Source organism: Scophthalmus maximus, chromosome 16, assembly GCF_022379125.1.
Source record: "Scophthalmus maximus strain ysfricsl-2021 chromosome 16, ASM2237912v1, whole genome shotgun sequence".
In the NCBI taxonomy this organism is placed as follows: Eukaryota; Metazoa; Chordata; class Actinopteri; order Pleuronectiformes; family Scophthalmidae; genus Scophthalmus; species Scophthalmus maximus.
Window position 1 is genome coordinate 8,202,682 of NC_061530.1, and position 18,954 is coordinate 8,221,635.

Below are 18,954 nucleotides of genomic sequence, written 5' to 3' on the forward strand. Positions count from 1 at the left end.
CCAGCAGTCGATGGAACCACTGGAAAACCGGGAAATATGAAACACTTGTTTTATTTAAAAAGAAGAAAAAGACATTAGATCAAACTGGAGCACAGCTCCAATTGGTCACAAGTTATGTCACGTTTCTATGGCAACTACAGATCCAACTCAAAAAATTACTAAAAAAAAACATTGGAATCACAGTGCCTCAGTTTAAACGCTGAACCCCTCAAACAAGGCACACAACTTTTTCAGTGTTAAATAAGTTACACATGATAAACTGAGCTGTGCTGGTGTAGCAGCCCACGTGAACCCCCCACCAGTCTGTACCCCCCGGTATAAACTGGACTAGCCCAGAATATACCCCTCTAGTCCAGATCTTTATCTTTATACCCTGTGTATAGACTGGGGAGGGGAGGTGGGTATAGTTTGGGCTGTTTCAGGTCGTTGTTTCCCTTCACCTCCACTTGGTGAGAAAAAGGGTTCAAGTCATAAATTCAAGAGAAGTTAAAAACTCTTGATTGTTCGCTCGTCTTTGGAGCCAGAACACAAGTTCTGCAGTGTGTTGTGGTTGTGTTTTGGACTGCACAAGTTTTTTGAACCACAGGTACGGTGTGAACGTGCACAGCTCTTCGCGTTGGTTAAAGTTTTACACATTAACCGAACAATAATCAAACTCGAAAGTGTGTGTTCATCTCGTTGCCTTGCCTCCCTTCACATTAAGAAACACTGGGATTTGTCGTCAGCCCAAGACACGTACACACCAGAAGTTCTAGGCTCAGATCTATAACTCGACAGATGTCAGGGATACAGGTGACAGTGTCAAATGTTATATTTGATATTTTATCATCTCTGAAAAGAGAGATCTGACTCGCAGGATGCACACGGTGAGTAAAAAAAACCTGCCACTGGTCACTTCTCACGTGGCATTCTCCTCTCGCTCTGACAAATATTTGGATTTAGCGATCACACAGACTTTCGTTATTGTTGCCTTTTTCTTTGCCACTTGCAGATGTTGCCCCTTCGATACTATTTCTCAGGGGGCGCTGTCAGCTGAGCGCCACCCGAGGCAGTTGTGATTGGTTTAAAGAAAGAGAAACAACCAAGCCCCGAGCGTTTATTCCCCTCTTAGCGGAAGGATGGTGGCTGCTTTCTCGACAGCACTGATGCGGCTGCTTTGTCACTGTCTGGAGGGAAATGTCGGATGGGTACAGAGGGTGCAACAGAACAGAAGGTGCTGTTCATCCAGGAATGATGCTACATAGGATAAACTTGTAAAGTTCCTGGTTGAAGCAGTGAAAACAAACACACGCACATAATGTTTCACGTCTTCAGGTAAGACACAATCATTTGTAAAAAGGAGACAGTCGTGGAGAAATGTAGTCTTCCCTTGAAATGTGAAAGAATTGAATGTTTTGAAGTTGCAACACTCCTGGATGAGGCGTCATGAAGCTCTTCACTGCAATCCCCCCCCTCCCATCCTGCGCTGCTTATAAGAGGCTGTAGCGCTGGTGCAAGGAACGCACGAGAGAGAAAGATTTTTGCGCCGAACCAGCAGCGCCTTCTGTCAATCAGTTCGGCCGACAGCAACTGCAGTGGAAGGGTGAAGGTCACAAGGAAAAGCGGGCAGTGAGAGGGTGAAGGTCGTTGTTCTTTTTTTTGAGGAATCACTGGTGGTTATGTCCAGACAAATTCACACAACAAATCGCCTTTTTCCTTGTCAAATGTCTGCCACCACAGCAGAGGGAGATTTTGTGCGGCACACCATGGACACGTTGCTTGTAGCGTAAACGCAGAATGAAGGTGTCTGATGTGGTCCTCAATAAATTAGCGTTGCGGGTCAGATGGCCATGGGGTCTCTCCTGGTGAAGGTACAGTCCCACACGATGCCGTCTCCGTGGGGAAGATGGCTGGAGGGTAACAGGACCCGAGTGACCCAGTGGCTGAGGAGCAGAAGGAACAGAGGGTTGTTCATTGATTAATTTCAATTGGTTTCCACCAATGTGCTCCGATTTTTTAAATTTATGTCATTAACAGTCAAGACACCAGCGCAGACCTAAAGACTCAGAAGACAACACACTTGAGACTTCTGGCAGTAAACGCCCCCACAAATCTTGTTCTTGCACCAAATCAAGTATGGATAAACATGCATGGTTTATATGAAGATGCAGAAAAGTAAAAAAAAAAATGGAGAGGCAAACAGAGGGAACTGGAGGTGTGAGGACCCCGGGTAAAGCTGTTTGTTCACTCGTCTCCCTTATGTGTGACGGGGGGGGGGGGGGGACTCAAGAACTCCAAAGGTTTGACGCAGTGGCTTTGAAACATAATAACACAAGAATCTCATGGTTTGTTTGAGGATCGTTTGAACTCACCTTCTTTTCTCCACACCCAGCAGTAACTTCCAGTTGCTCACGCAGCCATGGTGATAGGGATTTCTGAACACCTGCATTGTACCAGAAGGAACAGGAGGAATATACTCAACACTTGGGCAACAGGAATAAAACAATTGCATTTCAGCTTGGACAAGTTCTGTCCAGCACAGAGCTGGAAACCAAACTGACTTTTGCACATTGGTGTGTGTGTGTGTGTGTGTGTGTGTGTGTGTGTGTGTGTGTGTGTGTGTGTGTGTGTGTGTGTGTGTGTGTGTGTGTGTGTGTGTGTGTGTGTGTGTGTGTGTGTGTGTGTGTGTGTGTGTGTGTGTGTGTGTGTGTGTGTGTACCTTGCCCTTCTCCTCCAGTCTTCTGATCTCTTTGCGGTTGATGTGGCGCTCCACGCTGGTCTCCCCCCTGGAGATGAGGATGGCGTGCCACAGGGTGAGTCCTCCCAGAGCCAATGTCACCGAGCTGGAGGGGCAAGGGGGGAGGTGTCACGTTATGACTTTCATCTGAATTTTTTTTTTTTCCGGAAAGATCGGGAGTGGTGAAGTGCTGCTCACCTGGTCAGCACCCAGAGATAGATGACACTCTTGTGAGCGGTGGTTTCTCTGAAGGTGAAGGCTGGAGAGGGGGTCTGATAATAACTCTGAAAGAGGATGGGGAAAAATATTGTCAGGCTCACATATTTACAGTCTGCAACTATTTCACTGTCGGGACTCGACTGGAGGATGTTTCATCTCGCCGCTCTCTGAGGTCATTCCACCTCAGGATAAAGCGGCTGACAACATGCGTGAGCGGAGTCACGACACGCCTGATTTGTGTTCAGAGCCTAGTGTCGTTTGTTCACCATCTGGCAAACAAACCCCCCCTTGTGATGAGATGTAAATATGAGGGGAGAAAGCTAAGATCATTTTCATGTCTCCCGTTTCACTCGGGCCATTTGAGATAGAGCTCTGACTTCTTGCTGCCTGACTGGCAGCCAACCTACAAATAAATTCATCACGGCCGAGCCTGGTGGTGGAAACTGATGATAAACGGACGACGTGCGCCTCACCTCGACGGAGCCGTACGCCTCCAGGAACAAGTCCTTGCTGCTGACGCTGCAGTAGAAGCATCCCAGTGTCATGTAGAGGCAGAAGGAGAAGAAGTAGCGGTGGTTGAAATGGCCGACGCAGTTGTTCAGCCAGGCTGCACATGTATGTTCAGGTCAATATGTTACAAAGGGGGAATTAGAAAATAAAAATGTTCATGCATTATTTCTTTTTTGGGGGGGGGGGGGGGGTTCATTTTGCTTTGTTTTTAAAGGATACGACAGTGGTGGTCCATCTTCAAAACAAACCTGCAATATAATAGAAACTGGTTTTAGCAACACAACAACAACAAGAAAAAACTGCATTGATCAAATAAAGTTGGGAACGTGATCTCACATGTTGCAGATGCTACAGTGGTGCGTCCTGGGTGGTTTTGGAGTGATGCACTTCTTACAGATGGAAACTGACGGAATGTGAATTTTGTCCTGAAATAAAGAAAAAACAAAGAGGATATTTACCTAGTGGAGAGCAGGAGGAGGCTGAGACATTTCAGACACGCATAGAGACCATTTAACCATCGGCTCTTCTGATCAGATGTCAACAAATTTTTTTTAGGACCTTTGGTGGGTGTCCCGGAGAGGTGGTGGTGGCCCTGTAGTAATGGAAGACCACCATGACAAGGAGCCAGTGGCCACAGCAGAGGTGCCAGACGACCCAGTGCACAGGGTAGGTGCTGATGATCGTGGGCAGGATGTACAGGTAGACGACGACCACGACGGAGGTCGTCAGGAGGACGACCAGACAGACAAACACCTGAGAGACAGAGAGAGAGGAAAGGAGAGGACAGAGGGTGAGGAGTAGAAGTTGGAGGTGTCGATAGAAAAAGGGAAAGATAAGAGAGGCCGAGCTTACCACTCCAAACCAGCGGGTCACGTTGTCCACGATCCAGTAGACGGGCTCGAACACACAGTCCAGCAGAGTGTCCGAGTTGCTGAGGCTGTTGTGATACAGCGACTTGAGCAGCAGCCCGCTGTAACTCCACAGCTCCGACAGTTGGCCTTTGTTCCCTCCGCCTCTCTGGGGGCGGCATGGCCGGCACCAGCGCAGTGTGAGTCGCATGGCCCGGGAGAGCTGCCACCTCCAGCTGCTGCCCATAAGCATGCCACCGCTACCACCTCCGCCGCGGCCGCCGCCTCCTCCTCCTCCTCCTCCTCTCCTACACACTCTGCCTTCCACACACACACATACAAACAGACACACGCACCAACCGTTACAAACACAGGCTGCGTAGAACAGCAGCTCGTCGTGGCGGAGCCTGATCACCGCTGAAGTTTCCATCGGAGGCGACTGACAGGACGACTCGTTCGGGGACCTCATCCTAGAAAAACATCCTTCGTGTGCGGGAGCTCTCAGGGTAATGAGCTACGCCCACTCGATCCAACAAATAAACTTCTTCTGTGAATAATTAAACAGCAAATCCAGGCGTCAGGGCCAAAAACCCTCCTGGTGAAACTGGCGCAGAGTGGTAACCCTGTAGGAGGGAAGGGACGCGTGCCGTGAGAAGGAAATAAAGTGGCCACCTGATCCCGGGGCATCATTTCATGAAAGTGAGTATTGGTTACACTGATAAGGCTTGTTCGGCTGTTCGGCTTCTCCAAAACGGCGAGCATTAATAATAACCAGGAGCCTTTAGCAGGTTGGAGCCGCGCTTCGCTGTCGTTGTCAGCTGCTATTTGACTCCTGACTCCCGACCACAGTTCAATCTGCTCTATACTGTCACTCAGCGATGTTTCTGCTCAGCATACACACTTTCTGTCAATGTTGGACAAGAAACTGACCACATCACATCTATGACAAACGCACGGAAGCCAGAAATCACCGGGACGAGTCAGACAAACAGCTGAGGTTAGGAATGACAGGAATTAAAGGACTTCCTGCAACTCATCATCTGAATCTCTGAACCTTGTGCTACAAAGTAATAATCTGCAGCAAAGTTCTGGCTGGTAGACCGACCGGTGACTCACCACTTGGACCACAGCTGCTGCTCACCTGTTTTCTGTCCCTGACAACTCCGTGGTGACCTCTACCTCCTGCATGTTCGGTCGGTCCACAACTGGAACATGGACGAGGATGGAATTTTTTTTTGAAAATGGAGTACGTTCATGGCTGTTGCATTGTGTTTGATAACTGAAATCTTTCTCTATCTTTGTTGCCAGTATGAGCCAAAGGAGGATCCACCAGGAGAGGCAGAAGCAAAGTCAGCAAACAAAAATTCAGCCAGCCATATCAGAAGCTCTTCAGAGGCACAGAAAGTATGATTTCTAAATCTAGGCTCAGTATTGTTTTAAATACTCAGAAGGCAATATGCCAATGTTTTTCTTTCATGCCACATTAATTTTAGTTATTATATCTAGAAGCCATGACTTCAATGGCCAGGTTTAAAAATTGTAAAGCTGTGCCCTAAAAAATGCTAAATAGTTTAGTTTTTTTATTTATTATTTGAAGGCTGCGTGCACACTATTCTTGTTGTTTTTTTGTAAAGTTCAAATAGTTTTTTAATAAAAGGAGTTATTGTCTAAGTATTATTTTTTTTTTTACATCGTGGTCTGGAATTTGGCATCGAGTACCGTGTACTTTTGGTGGTATTGGTACTGACTACCAGATTTTTGGTATCGTGACATCCCTCGTCGCCGTTGCCACCATCTTTCTGCTTATATCAATATGATGATGGTATGCGAGTTAAGTCTTACCTCTTTGTTCAGGGTAATTTACTGTGTAGACCTGGAACGATTATCAACCAGATGATTGGTTAGTCGATTGTTAGAAAAGTAACCAGCAAACTCTTTTGATAGTCGACGAGGCGGCTTTTCTCCGCTTCATACTAGAGCCCGACCGACATGGATTATTGACCAAAAGATACAACCATATAAATAGAACTTGAAAAAATAAATATATAAATAGAACATAAACAATCATTTTAAGGCTCATATCAGTTGGCCGAAAATGTCGGTCGGGCCCTGAACATATCGGCCGATACCGATACGTCTGTGAAGGGCTAATATCGGCCAATAGTATCGGTCAACCGATGGATCGGTCGGGCTCTGCTTCACACTGTTGGTCAGATGAATCAAGCAACGTGAAGACATCACAATGAGTTTTTGGGAAACCATTTTCTCTGACGTGTTACAGACCACACGGTTTATTGATTACTAGAAGAAGAAGAAATAATCTGCAGATTCATAGATGATCAAAAATGATTTGTGTTGTGCTAGTATGTTAATACATGTCTTGTAAAAAAGGGTCTTATAAGCCACAATAAGACAACCCCATATCCTGTTGTTGTGTTAGGTTCTGTTAACAACAATAAAACCAAGAATCGCTCATTCTGTCATTCATAAAGACTAGGGAGAAGCATATTAATGTAGCATGTGGTATTGGTCAGTAATCTGACAAGGGACTACTGTACACGAAGAGCCCACAGAGGACCCCACACACAGACGATGGTCGATCCTGGACTGAGACAACGGCTATGTTCGAACTGAAGAACTCCTACAACCTCACTGAAGCGCCTCGACGTGACAGTCAGCCGACGGATGCGCGCGGCCCCTTTTTAATGTGTTCCATCATGTCATGTTGTAACTGTATCATGTCATGTTGTAACTGTATCAAGTCATGTTGTAACTGTATCATGTCATGTTGTAACTGTAGCTAGCTTACCGCCCCGCTGCCTCGGGCCACCTCCAGCCCTCCCCGCGTTTAACGGTCCGTCTCGACACACACACACACACACACACACACACACACACACACACACACACATATTAGACCGAGCCGGACTAAACTGCACATGGACGTATCGTACCTGGACAGGTGAACGAGGGGGGGTGAACGAGCCTTCGGCGCCGCGGTCAAATCATGGTTCAGGCTAATCTTTAAGCTAGGGTCTCCACTGCCACCGGCACAGCAGCGGTCCGCACGAAGGTTGTCTACAGTACAGACGAGTCACTCAGCAGCAGGAAAAAACTATCGCGTTCTGCGAAATATTTTTTGAGACATTTGGAAAAATAACTATTAGAATTAAATGTCATTGTACTGTGGTTTAACTAGGTTGGTTGGTTTGTAACTTACCCGACAAACGAAGGAAAGTTCCATATTTGTCTGGCCCCGCACCCCTCGGAAAATAATGCCCGAGTGGCACCTCTTCTTCTACTCCTTTTCTTCGGTGGCAGCATTTCTTGAGTGCGCGCAATGTGTCCTGGGAAAATGAGTTTTCCTGCAGTGGTTCCTCAAGACGTCCCTCGACTCGGGCCGCAAATGATGAAGTAGCGCCTTCATATATACTCTCAGTAGCGCTCCTTGGTGTGACGGGCGTACATGTTCAGCAAACCGTTCATTTAAAAATAAGAATAACACTTTCCCCAAAATGTTGCCCTTAACCAGGAAGTACCACGAAGTCATGTGACTGGAGAAAGATGGCCGCCGTGCAGTGGTAAGCTTCTGTTTTCTGTTTTTAAAAAAAAGAACATAATTGTCAACATAAATGTGTTCGAGCTCGTATTTATTCGCAGTGTGCAGATTATTCTGAATGTGTACGTGGTGCTAACGCTTGTATCGCGAGCTTTGGGTGTAATGTATCGAACGAAATGAAATGTCAACTCCTTTGGCAGGCTTGAAACATAGATTTGCTTTTTGAAATTCAACATGATCAAGTGTCAGTATGATCTGAGGCGTTTAAACCGAACGCCCTCCTCGACTGCAGTTCAGTTTAGGGTCCGGCAGAGTCTACCAGGAAATTATTACACCGCTTTTGTAGCACTGATGTGGTTTAGATTTAAATGTGTTACATAACTGGATTTTCAGGGGAAACGACATAAATAAGAAAGAAGTTAGATAATGTCCCACATCCTGACTGCTCCTATTAATGACATGCAGAGTTTACAGATGTGGATTTTTCTCGCAAGTGATGACACCAGAGTTATTCCAGTCCCCAAATACAGTTTGAAACTGTAAACCACAGTGCTATAGATAGACAGGTAGATGGATTACTTTATTAATTAAATGCATTTGTCATTGCAGCCATACGGTCAGAAACAAGGTGACAATATGTGATTCCTTAGAGTAGCAGTGTCTCATATCTCTGTCATGAGCTGACATTTTCCTCCTGTGATCACTGCTGGATGCCCTTTTCACCACAGACCTTCAGCTTCGTGTTTAACGGCAAGCTCCCAGATAGTCGGTTGATGGATCATCCGATCGAAAGGAAATTAATCAGCGTCTATTGTTGTGATAATAATAATTGAAATTGAGTGATCACATTTTTACAAGCAAAAGTACCACACAACTTTTAGGTAATTGAGTTTAAGAGCTTCAAATCAAAATCTGATAAGCTGACAATGAGAATGATAATAATATTAGTTGCAGTCCTGCTCCTGTGTCCTAAAGGATTTAATCGCTTTTAAAGACAGATGAGAGACATAGCATCGATCATATTAACTGTAAGTTCATGGACAGTTTGTTCTCTGCAGCTGCTTCATCCGAGAGTGCTGACTGAGAGAAACCTCAGACTGTCACTGTGAGCCCAGATGGTGACCCAGAGAATGAAGGTAGAAACGCTCTAAAGTGTTCTGTGTCTCCTATCTGTCTGTCGTGCAACCAGGCGTTCCCGCGGGCGCAACTATGAGGCGGAGCTGCAGAGATGTCGTCCTGAGGTGGCCCTGGTCGAGTTTGGAGACTACCATCCCCTCAAGCCCATAATGGTAATAGGCATCCTCCAGCTGTTCATTCTCACCAGTCATTACCATATAGTAGGAATACATCTCTGTCACTACACAGTGTCCGCATCACAAACCTCCTCCTCCTCCTATCTTCATCCTCACTTCCCTCAGCATAGTTTCAAAACATTGTCTTACGTTATTTGATAGAAATTACCATAAAACTCCTGAAAATGATAACTAGTTTTTTACACTGTGTTAAAAAAGTATATTCAGTGTCCAGTAAACCCCGGCACACTTTTTAAATCAACTGTACATTCAGCTGAAACAATTACAGAACTTTGTAAGAGTTTAAGTTTTTATTATATTAAAGTAAAAATAATCAACTTATGCAAGCAACTTCCTTCTAGGTGGGAACACCAAGTATTAACTGATGATCTGAATTTGAAAATGGGCTAAGTGATCAGCGTGAAGAGTGAACTGCACATCATTTGTATTGAAGGAGTTTAAACATACAAAACCATTGTCATGGTCCTTCAGTGTCCCTTGAACAGCTCTGACCCGACTCTCTCCTCTGGTCGCAGGTGACCGATACAAAGACCCGCCATGGGGCTCGTAAGGGTAGCACCTCCTCCTCTTCCTCCTCCTCTTCCTCGGTGCCCCCAGACCCCCTCAGCTCCATGCTGGATGGGACCGACCCCCTGTCCATGTTTGCAGCAGCCTCGGCCAGTGAGACTCCAGCCATTTCACGCAGCGCCTCTGCAGGGGTCAGTTCATACTGCAGACATGCTAACTGATATTAAGACCAAGGCTCTTCTGGAAGCTTTTTTTTTTCACCTTGACAACAAATCGTCGAAACATGAGCCATTTGGAAGATTCATCACAAAATGAATGTCAACCTTGATACCCTGCGATCTTGTGCTTCCAGGACCTTGGGAGAAAGAGGAAGGAGAAGGAGGAAGAGGCGGTGGGAGCAGACTTTGAGCCCTGGTCTTCGAAGCGGGGCGAGATCCTGGCCAGGTTCACCACCACGGAAAAACTCTCGATCGTGAGTCGTTGTCCTTTGTACCGTGTGACCACACTCTGGAAGTTCATTTTTATCAGCTTGTGTGTACAGGGCCATCCTTTACTGGAGGGAAATCTTAATTGAATTTTTTTTTTGTATTCATAGAATCTTTTCATGGGCTCTGATCGAGGTAAGAACTGCATTCCCGTTCAATATTATAATTTCACATAACCGAGGCTATATCAGTATTTCACAAGGTAAAAGGTTGTAACTGATTGTAACCGCAACACTTTCAGGTATGTCAACCTATGACTTAACAATTAGGAAAAATTGTTATATTTATATTAACAATGGATCATGTGACAATGTGAGAGGAATTAGCTAAGTGTCTCAGCTCTGTTGAGCCATTTTAGAATTTTTTCAGCTAATTCTTTACATTCACTCTCACGGCTCTCATCGGCAGCAGCAGGCAGCTGATTTCAGTAAAAAAAAGAGCTCCAGTGAACATCTAATGGCTTACAATGCACATTTTTTAACGCACATGTGTACTCAGGGGCTGGTGGAGGCCAAAACCGGAGGTTAAAGGAGAGTGAACTCTGAAACTCAACTCCAAATAATTAATACGTTACTCCGTATCTGCTCGAGGCGTAAATAGGCAACTATTTGCTAATACGTTCACCATATCCACTTTGTCTTGGTTTTGTTTTTAAAGTTTTCTTGCTGCAAACAGCGGCAAACATAATCGATCAACGCTGCTTTACTGCACATTAAAAACACAACACAGAGTATCAGGTGTGTTTTCATTATGTTTAAAATCGGACAAATTCCCTCTTTTGTCCCTGTAGGAAAAGCTCCCAGCCCGGGATCCTCAGCTGTGTCGGAGAAAGTCCGTACTCGTCTGGAGGAGCTGGATGATCTGGAGGAGGTAGGTGTTTGTCATGTGGGCAAAGGCTCTTATTATCACTCCAGCGTGTCACTGTCTTTCCCAGAGTGAATCCATATCATAGTAAGATGATTGTCGTTGTGTGTCTTCAGGGTTCCCAGAGAGAGCTGCTGAACCTCTCCCAGCAGGATTATGCCAACCGCATCGAGGAGCTGAACCAGTCCTTGAAGGAGGCGTGGGCCTCCGACCAGAAGGTCAAGGCCCTGAAGATCGTCATTCAGGTAGCTCAGCATTCTAAATGGCTCGTCCCTGAACAAAGCTCAGTCATGAAGGCAGCGCTTATTTCATTTTTAACTGTTTTTCTCTAAATTTTACCATTTGTTTATCTGTGTCCCAGTGCTCCAAGCTACTGTCCGACACCTCGGTAATCCAGTTCTACCCCAGCAAGTTTGTCCTCATCACCGATATCCTTGACACTTTCGGTGCGTTAAGAATGCCTTGTTTTCCTCGGTTCCGGTCTTTAAAAATCAATTGACACGTTGTTGTTTTGTTGAGTATTATTTTTCTTGTTTGTAGGTCAGCTGGTGTATGATAGAATCTGGAGCATGTGTTCCGATCCAAGGCCCTTGCCAGGTAAGGGATCTACACCTTGTTGGTGTTTCTGGGGGACACACTGAGATGACAATGCATTGATTCGTGTGTGTGTGTGACACTTGGTGTCCTCCCCTTCAGACTCGTTCACAGTGGACGATGTGAACGACACGGCCAAGGAGACGTGCCTCAACTGGTTCTTCAAGATCGCCTCCATCAGGGAGCTCCTGCCCAGACTGTATCCTTTACCACCATCAGCGAGAGGGACTCTGATCATCTGAACTGATCCCAGGCCTGTTTTACATTTAGACTTATTATCACATAGTTTTGATCTGCCAACTATGATTTTCAGTCATATTTTTTTTTAATTAAGACACAAACTCAACTTTGACCATGTCATCCGAACACATTGCTCACCTCACTTTTGTTTTTATTAAGTCTTTAACCTCCATGAACAGATATGTCGAGGCCGCCATTCTCAAGTGTAACCGCTTCCTCAACAAATCGTAAGTTTGAAATCTCCTTCCATCGTCATACAAATTTCTCAAATATCTCTCTTTGTCGTCGAGAGAATTACTCATCAACACTCACATACGCTAACACACTCTCTGGGAGATAACATATATCAAAATTCTGAATTTACCATTTCCAAAGCCTAAGAGAAGACACTAGTTTTCGGATCGCCATGTGCACAATGAACCCAGCCAAAATTCCATTCAGGTGAAAATGTTTTTCAAGAAGAATAACAGTTGATTTTTGTCATTTTGCAACACGTTGTCCCCTCCCCCTGTTCATAGTGGCATCCAGGAGACGCTCCCTCGGTTGACGGCTATGATCAAAGGGATCGGAGACCCTTTGGTGGCAGCGTACACCAGAGCTTACCTCTGCAGGGTGAGACATTTTTGTGCTCAATATTTGTCAATTGGTCTGGCTAGTTACTGCTCATGAGGGCAACCGCAGGGAGACGGGGAATAATTGGGACAGGGAGGTCACACTGCTTCCTCTCCCTAGGTGGGCGTGGAGGTGGCCCCGCACCTGAAAGACAGCCTGAACCAAAACTTCTTCGACCTACTTGGGACCTTCCGCCAAATCGGCGGCGAGAGCGTCCGGAAGCAGCTGGCGCTGCAGCGGGTGGAGGCGCCCGAGTACCTGACGCTCTACTCACCCGCCATCAGCTGGATCCTGCAGTGCATCGCATACAGAGCTCCAGAGGTGCAAAGCCACGCACGCTTTCACTCATTTACATTGAATATTTTTTAATCTGGAAGATACTGAAAAAGGAAACGACCGCCATTGTCGGCCGTCTTCGGCACAGTCATGCAGTTTGTGTTTCCGTTTCAGCCTCTGCTGACAGAGATGATGGAGAGATGCAAGAAACTGGGGAACAAGTGAGTGTTTTTAACAACATCATAACAATGACTTTGTTGGGTTTTGCCCCGTTGGTGCGAGATCAGGTGCTGAAAGAGCTCTGCTCAGTTAAAAAAATTCTTTACTGAATATTTTAGTTGTTCAGTTTATATTCTGTTGCTTTCTTCTCTCACAAAATACTAAATCATTTCCATTTCTTGACATTATTTGGATAAAATAGGACGGAAAAGCATATTTTTTTCTAGATAGTGTATATTGTTTAATAGATGGCCAGGAGGGAAATAAAAAAAATGCTCAAGAACGCACTTAACACAGTTTTTTTCCCAGTGGATTCTGGTGGTGGTGGAAAAACAAGGAAAAATGTGACCCTTTCCTGTTTCCCACAGTGCCTTGCTGCTGAATTCGGTTATGCGGGCGTTCAGGCCGGAGTTTGTCGCAGACAGAGCCACTGACTTCATCGGGATGATCAAAGACTGCGACGAGGCCGGCTTCCCGAAGGTCAGAGGACGCGGAACGCTCGAGGATGTCGGAGTTCATCCCGTCGTTGAGATTGTCTGTGACGTATATGCTGAATCCGTTTGAAAACAAAATGTATATCTCCTTCTCCAGCATCTGTTGTTCGGATCCCTGGGCCGCAGCCTGGCGTGTGCCGACCCTCCCGAATCGGAGAGGCTGACGATTCTGAATGAAGCCTGGAAGGTCATCACCAAAGTCCGCAGTCCTCGGGTAACTAAAAGATACTGAAGTTTTTTGATTTCAAGACAAATGTTCCAGATTTTGACAGCGTGTGCCTTTTCCAGGATTACGTCAACTGTGCCGAAATCTGGGTGGAGTTCACCTGCCGACACTTTACGGTGAGTAAAACACAGGAAAAAAAAGAAGAAGAAGTGTTTCATTTTCTTAGATTATTTAGAATTGAGTAAAAAAATCTTCTCACACTTATTTTTTCCCTTTCTACTGTTTGTCAGAAACGCGAGGTCAACACAATCCTGGCCGACATCATCAAACACATGACCCCGGACCGGGCGTTTGAAGACGCCTATAGTCAGGTCAGCAGCTCATTGGCTAACATGACGATTCTCCCTCCCCCCTCTGACACCTCCTCTTTAGCGACTCTCTTTCTATTTGTGCCACGTCGTGCAGCTGCAGTCGGTGATCAGGAAGATCCTCACCTACTTCCACGACTTCTCCGTCCTCTTCTCCATGGTGAGCATTTCGCCGGCTCAAGCTGATAAATGTCCAGCGATTTCTCTCCTTCGCGCCACAGAGATGCAGTTTTGTCGCTTTTTTTGTTTTTCGCAGGAGCGCTTCCTGCCATTCCTTGACATGTTCCAGAAGGACAGCGTGAGAGTGGAGGTCTGCAGGTCTATCATGGAGATCTTCATCAAGTGAGAGGCCCCACCGACACGTTTCTGTGAAATAATCCCCAAAAAATGTAATTGTGTTTTTAATTATTGTCGTGCTGTATGTTTGTCTCCCGCAGACACCAGCTGGATCTCACCAGAGACCCGGTCATCCTCAACGCCATGCTGCACATCTGCAAGACCATGCACGACTCTGTCAAGTAGGCTGTGCGCCTTCATAGATGTTCTCTTTTATGGGTTTGGGGATTTTTTTTTTTTTTTTGTTATTGCATACTTCTGGTTTAATTTACATTTAAAATTCGTCAATGTCTGCCTTAGATTTCTTCTTACTCTCATTTCTGTTGATGTAGATTATTAATGACTTGTTGAATCCGACGTCTGTCCCTCTGGTCTGCCCGGCGACAGTCTTCAGTCGGTAGCTAACCCTCCGCTCTCTGTCCTGCAGCGCTCTCACTCTGGAGGATGAGAGAAGGTCTTTAGCTCTGCTGATCATTGGCTTCATCCGCATGGTGAGACTCCCCACGACTTACGTCTGGGCTTGAAAGGATGAGACTGGTGTTGTTTTATATTCTAAAGAATCCTGTGAAACAGTCAAAACAAACTATTTATCATTCCGTCCCTCGATGCTTTCATTAATCTCCTGAGCTGTCTGTGTGTCTCTGCACTGAGCTCCACCTAAAGGTGTAAATCTTTATAAACAGCTAAAAAAATATAAATTTAGGGCTAATATTTTCATTGTCGATTAATCTGTCAATTATTTTCTCAATAAGTCGATTCTTTTTTTTTGGTCCTTAAAATGGTAAATGGAGATGATGTTTTGTTTGTCCACACACCAAAGATATTCACTTTACTGTCACAGAGGAGCAAAGAAACCAGAAAATACTCAAATTTAAGAAGCTGAAATTGTAGAACTGTGACTTCTTTTTTTTCCATAAAAACTACTTGAACCAATTAATCGATTATCAAAATAGTTTGCAATTTATTTAGTCGTCGATTACTAATCAATAAGCTGTGGCTTCTAAGGCACGTGCCTCGAGCAGGAGGAAATAGTGCATTTGTTTGGCGCTATTTTCAGGCGCAGCTTGAAATATATTTGTTGCTCTTTAAGTTAATTTGTGGCAGCAGGACTGAGGGAAAATAATCGAAAGTTCCCGTGTTCGTAATGAAGAATGATCCAGTGCAACTCTGTGGCTCAGTGGCACAGAGGAGTTTTTTTTTTTACTCGTTTTCTGATTCATGACCTTGCAGCAGTTACTTTTTTGTTCATTTTCGCCAACCAGAGTGGCACAATCCCCCTATCTGCAGACAAAATGTCATGAATGTTATTGTCACGTAAAGATGTTGAGTAAAAGCAGTGTTTTCTCTCTTGTAACACTTCTATTCCGTGTCCTTCCACCATGTTGTCCAGGTGTCTTTTGGTCGCGACTTTGAGCAGCAACTGAGTTTCTGCGTGGAGGCCAGAGCCACCTTTTGTAACCTGGAGCCAGTTCTGGTGCAGCTCATTCACGTCAGTGTGTGTGTGTGTGTGTGTGTGTGTGTGTGTTTAAATCACTGTGTGATTCTCTCATGCGCATCACCTTGATGCTCCGCTTCGTCTTGTCGTTCCCAGACGGTGAACCAGCTGGCGATGGAGACCAGGCGGGTGATGAGAGGGAGTCACTCCCGGAAAACGGCGGCGTTCGTCAGGGTGAGTCCGAGCGCGCTGCGGCAGGCGGCGTCCTGACCGCCGCGGGGCCTCCGACTCTTCAGTTCCCACAGGAACAACATACTGATCTACTACAACCGTGTTTCTCCATCTGTCCCTCCAGGCGTGTGCTGCCTACAGTTTCATCACCATCCCGTCGCTCAGCAGCATCTTCAGCCGTCTCAGCCTCTACCTGCTGTCGGGTCAGGTTGCGTTGGCCAACCAGTGCCTATCCCAGGGTGAGCAGGCTGCTTGGTTTCAGAGTTTGAAACTGGAACAAAAGACTTTGTGGCCAAAACTTGGGATGATTATTCATTCATCCCAATCATTCTTTTCATCCTTTTTTCCTTTATTATTCACTTATTTCCTTCACTATTCGCTCCTTCCTTTATCTGTGTTTTTTTTATTTTTCTCTCCCTGTCTCCTATATTTCTCTTCCTCCTTTCTCTTTTTTTCTTCTTCTATTATTACCTCCTTTGTTTCCTCCCTGCCTCCATCCTTTATCTTCCTCCCTTCTTTCCTCTCCTTCAGCGGATGCCTTCCTGAAAGCAGCGGTCAGCATTCTTCCCGAGGTTCCTCGCTCCATCAGCGTGGAGGGGAAACTTCGCTCCTCCGAGAGCTTCCTGCTGGACTTCACCAACAACTTCCTGGCCATGCTTCTGGTCGTCCCGGTAACATACCTCCGTCCTCTCTAAGCTCCTTCAGATTCCCTGTAGTTTTATACAAGTGTTTCAAACAACTGTGTGTGTGTGTGTGTGTGTGTGTGTGTGTGTGTGTGTGTGTGTGTGTGTGTGTGTGTGTGTGTGTGTGTGTGTGTGTGTGTGTGTGTGTGTGTGTGTGTGTGTGTGTGTGTGTGTGTGTGTGTGTGTGTGTGTGTTTGCAGGACCACCCCGAGCACGGCGTGCTCTACCTCGTCCGTGGTCTGCTCAACATGGTCCAGGATTACACCTGGGAGGACAACAGCGACGCCAAGGTGCGGGTCTACGTCAGCGCTTTGCCCCTGCTGGCCGCCATGGGCCAGGAAACATATGTTTACTCCGTCCCCAAAGGTAAACGCAACCGCAGCCCGAGCGTCCTTCACCTTAGGAAACCATTAGTCTGTTATATAGTTTTGCTTTTGTTTCAGCCCTTATTTTTTGGGGCACACTATCCCTAGTTTCCAACAGAATTCTCCAATCCTACTTTATGGATTACCCCACAGGTTAATCCCTGTATGCATGTAGATAACCAAGTTTTACATTTCCACTTCTCAGCTTGGTGACTAGAGGTTGTTCTTTATTATCTTGTCATAAATTCTAGCAATTTATAAGGGGATTGGTTTTTATGTGAGCGAGAGCTTTATGTGCTGTAAGCATTTTTCTCTCCATTTATTTTTTCCCCCCCTCTCTTTCCTTAACACAGTGGATTCCAATGAGACACTATATGGAGGAGACCCCAAGTTTCTATCAGAAATCAACAAGCTGTGCGAGACCCTGATAGGACAGATCCTGGATCATCTGAAGGTGCTTGGTCGCGATGAGGTGAGGACACAAAGATGCCACTTTTTTGTTGATGCTGACAGTTATCAGTTTGCAAAATCTTGTTATTTTTTTTTGATTTGGGATCAATGGTTGTTCTTTTACCCAGCGCTAATGGTCCAACGTTTTGCCAGTTCTCTGTCGCGCTGCATTGACTGTTCGTCTTCCTTCCTTTGCAGCAGGGCACGCGGCGTCAAGGCGCCCTCGCCTTCTCCCTGTTCGGTGTCCTGCTGGCTCATGGCGACCTGAGGAACAACAAGCTGAGCCAGCTGGCCGTCAACCTGTGGAACCTCAGCCACAAACACGGACACTGTGAGCCGCGCGTCTCCGTGAGTTCACGTCCACGCCTCACACTCGCCGAAACACATTTCTCAAAAACGTCTCTACCTGTAATTATTGAGTTGTTCAGCCATCTTGCTGTTTTTTGTCCTCAAATTTCATATTAAAAAAAACACTTTTCGTGTGAACGCAGACTCCCTCACCGTCTTCTCGTCTCTTTCTCCGTGCTCCAGGTCCGGACTCTGGAGTTTGTCAAACACCAGGCTCAGCAGCCCGACATGTCTCACCTGTCAGACACAGTCCAGAGGCTCACACTGCAGTCCCGCACCTGAGCGAGCGCCCACCACATGCCTCGAAAAAAAATACAAGCACTGTAGAAGGATTTTGTGCTCCACACATCAAGCTTGTGAAGATACAAATAACAAGAAGCACAAAGACGAGAAATTGCCTCTATTTTGTGTGAGAATGTGTGAAGGGGTGCGAACGGTGAAAAATCTCTTAGGCTGCTTCAGACTCATTTCTGATCATAAACAAAAAAACAATATTGACAATTGTAGACTGAAGTTGCAGAAGGCTGCTCGTGCCAAAATCTTTGCGTTTTTGCAACTTCAAGCCAAAAAAACATACAGCAACGACTTCGCCTGACACAGGAAGCAATCATAAGTGATTAAGAAAATAATTCGCAAGAAGAAAAATGTCATTTCTCTGCAGGTTTTCTGGCCTGTGAGTAAAAGTCTGAGATGGACGACTCGGTTCAGATATTCCGAGCGGAAAAGGAGAAGCAGAAGACGAGTCTACAAGTGTCGCACAGTATTTGCTGCTGCGTCTTCGGCCTCGTTATTTTGTCGACGTTAAAAATGGTTCAAACGCTAAAAGAAAAACGCCCGCCAAAGCACTGTAAGCATTTGTTTTTGTTTTTTTGGCAGTGAAACTTCTTTGTCAGTTCTGCAACCTGTGATGGAATTCCCACTCTCAGACTTACCCGCATCTATTTCTGGGAGAGAGAGGAAAAAAAAACCTGATCGAGTGAAATTGTATTTTAACACGTCCTGTTCATTTGTAGAAGTAAACTCTGTATTTAAATACAGACCGTGTGTATGAATCCATCTTTTGTGTTTTCCCATCTTCTGTTAGAAACAACACTTTCTACACTTATGGTTTTCTTT

The 18,954-nt window shown here is 45.6% G+C and overlaps 2 protein-coding genes across 10 annotated transcripts; one reads left to right on the forward strand and one right to left on the reverse strand.

Annotated features, from left to right (window-relative positions):
• Positions 1-35: 35 nt before the first annotated feature.
• Positions 36-7,646, reverse strand: zdhhc16b (zinc finger DHHC-type palmitoyltransferase 16b). Of its 7 annotated transcripts, none has more exons than XM_035612907.2 (11): positions 7,514-7,646; positions 7,248-7,418; positions 4,298-4,610; positions 4,004-4,198; positions 3,782-3,870; positions 3,665-3,693; positions 3,409-3,542; positions 2,915-3,000; positions 2,699-2,822; positions 2,352-2,422; positions 36-1,922 (listed from the first exon to the last, which is right to left on the reverse strand). In XM_035612907.2, exons 3-11 carry the CDS (start codon positions 4,544-4,546, stop codon positions 1,820-1,822), a joined length of 1,080 nt encoding a protein of 359 aa, XP_035468800.2. In that variant the 5' UTR covers positions 4,547-4,610; positions 7,248-7,418; positions 7,514-7,646; the 3' UTR covers positions 36-1,819. The 7 variants fall into 7 exon arrangements, with proteins under 7 accessions (XP_035468800.2, XP_035468801.2, XP_035468803.2 ...); XM_035612908.2 differs by having other exon boundaries at positions 4,298-4,614; XM_035612910.2 differs by having other exon boundaries at positions 7,248-7,371; positions 7,514-7,645.
• Positions 7,617-18,875, forward strand: vps35l (VPS35 endosomal protein sorting factor like). 3 transcript variants are annotated; one of them, XM_035612901.2, is made up of 31 exons: positions 7,617-7,707; positions 7,826-7,874; positions 9,042-9,141; positions 9,681-9,863; positions 10,025-10,144; positions 10,268-10,292; positions 10,948-11,027; positions 11,138-11,266; positions 11,383-11,467; positions 11,562-11,618; positions 11,718-11,814; positions 12,035-12,082; positions 12,374-12,467; positions 12,588-12,788; positions 12,918-12,964; positions 13,331-13,442; positions 13,554-13,670; positions 13,745-13,798; positions 13,913-13,993; positions 14,088-14,150; positions 14,247-14,332; positions 14,428-14,508; positions 14,754-14,817; positions 15,717-15,815; positions 15,918-15,995; positions 16,117-16,231; positions 16,524-16,663; positions 16,876-17,041; positions 17,394-17,512; positions 17,689-17,838; positions 18,022-18,875. In XM_035612901.2, the coding sequence occupies exons 2-31, from the start codon at positions 7,858-7,860 to the stop codon at positions 18,118-18,120; spliced, it is 2,907 nt and encodes a 968-aa protein (XP_035468794.1). In that variant the 5' UTR covers positions 7,617-7,707; positions 7,826-7,857; the 3' UTR covers positions 18,121-18,875. The 3 variants fall into 3 exon arrangements, with proteins under 3 accessions (XP_035468794.1, XP_035468793.1, XP_035468795.1); XM_035612900.2 differs by lacking the exon at positions 7,617-7,707 and having other exon boundaries at positions 7,714-7,874; XM_035612902.2 differs by lacking the exon at positions 7,617-7,707 and having other exon boundaries at positions 7,714-7,874; positions 17,692-17,838.
• Positions 18,876-18,954: the final 79 nt, after the last annotated feature.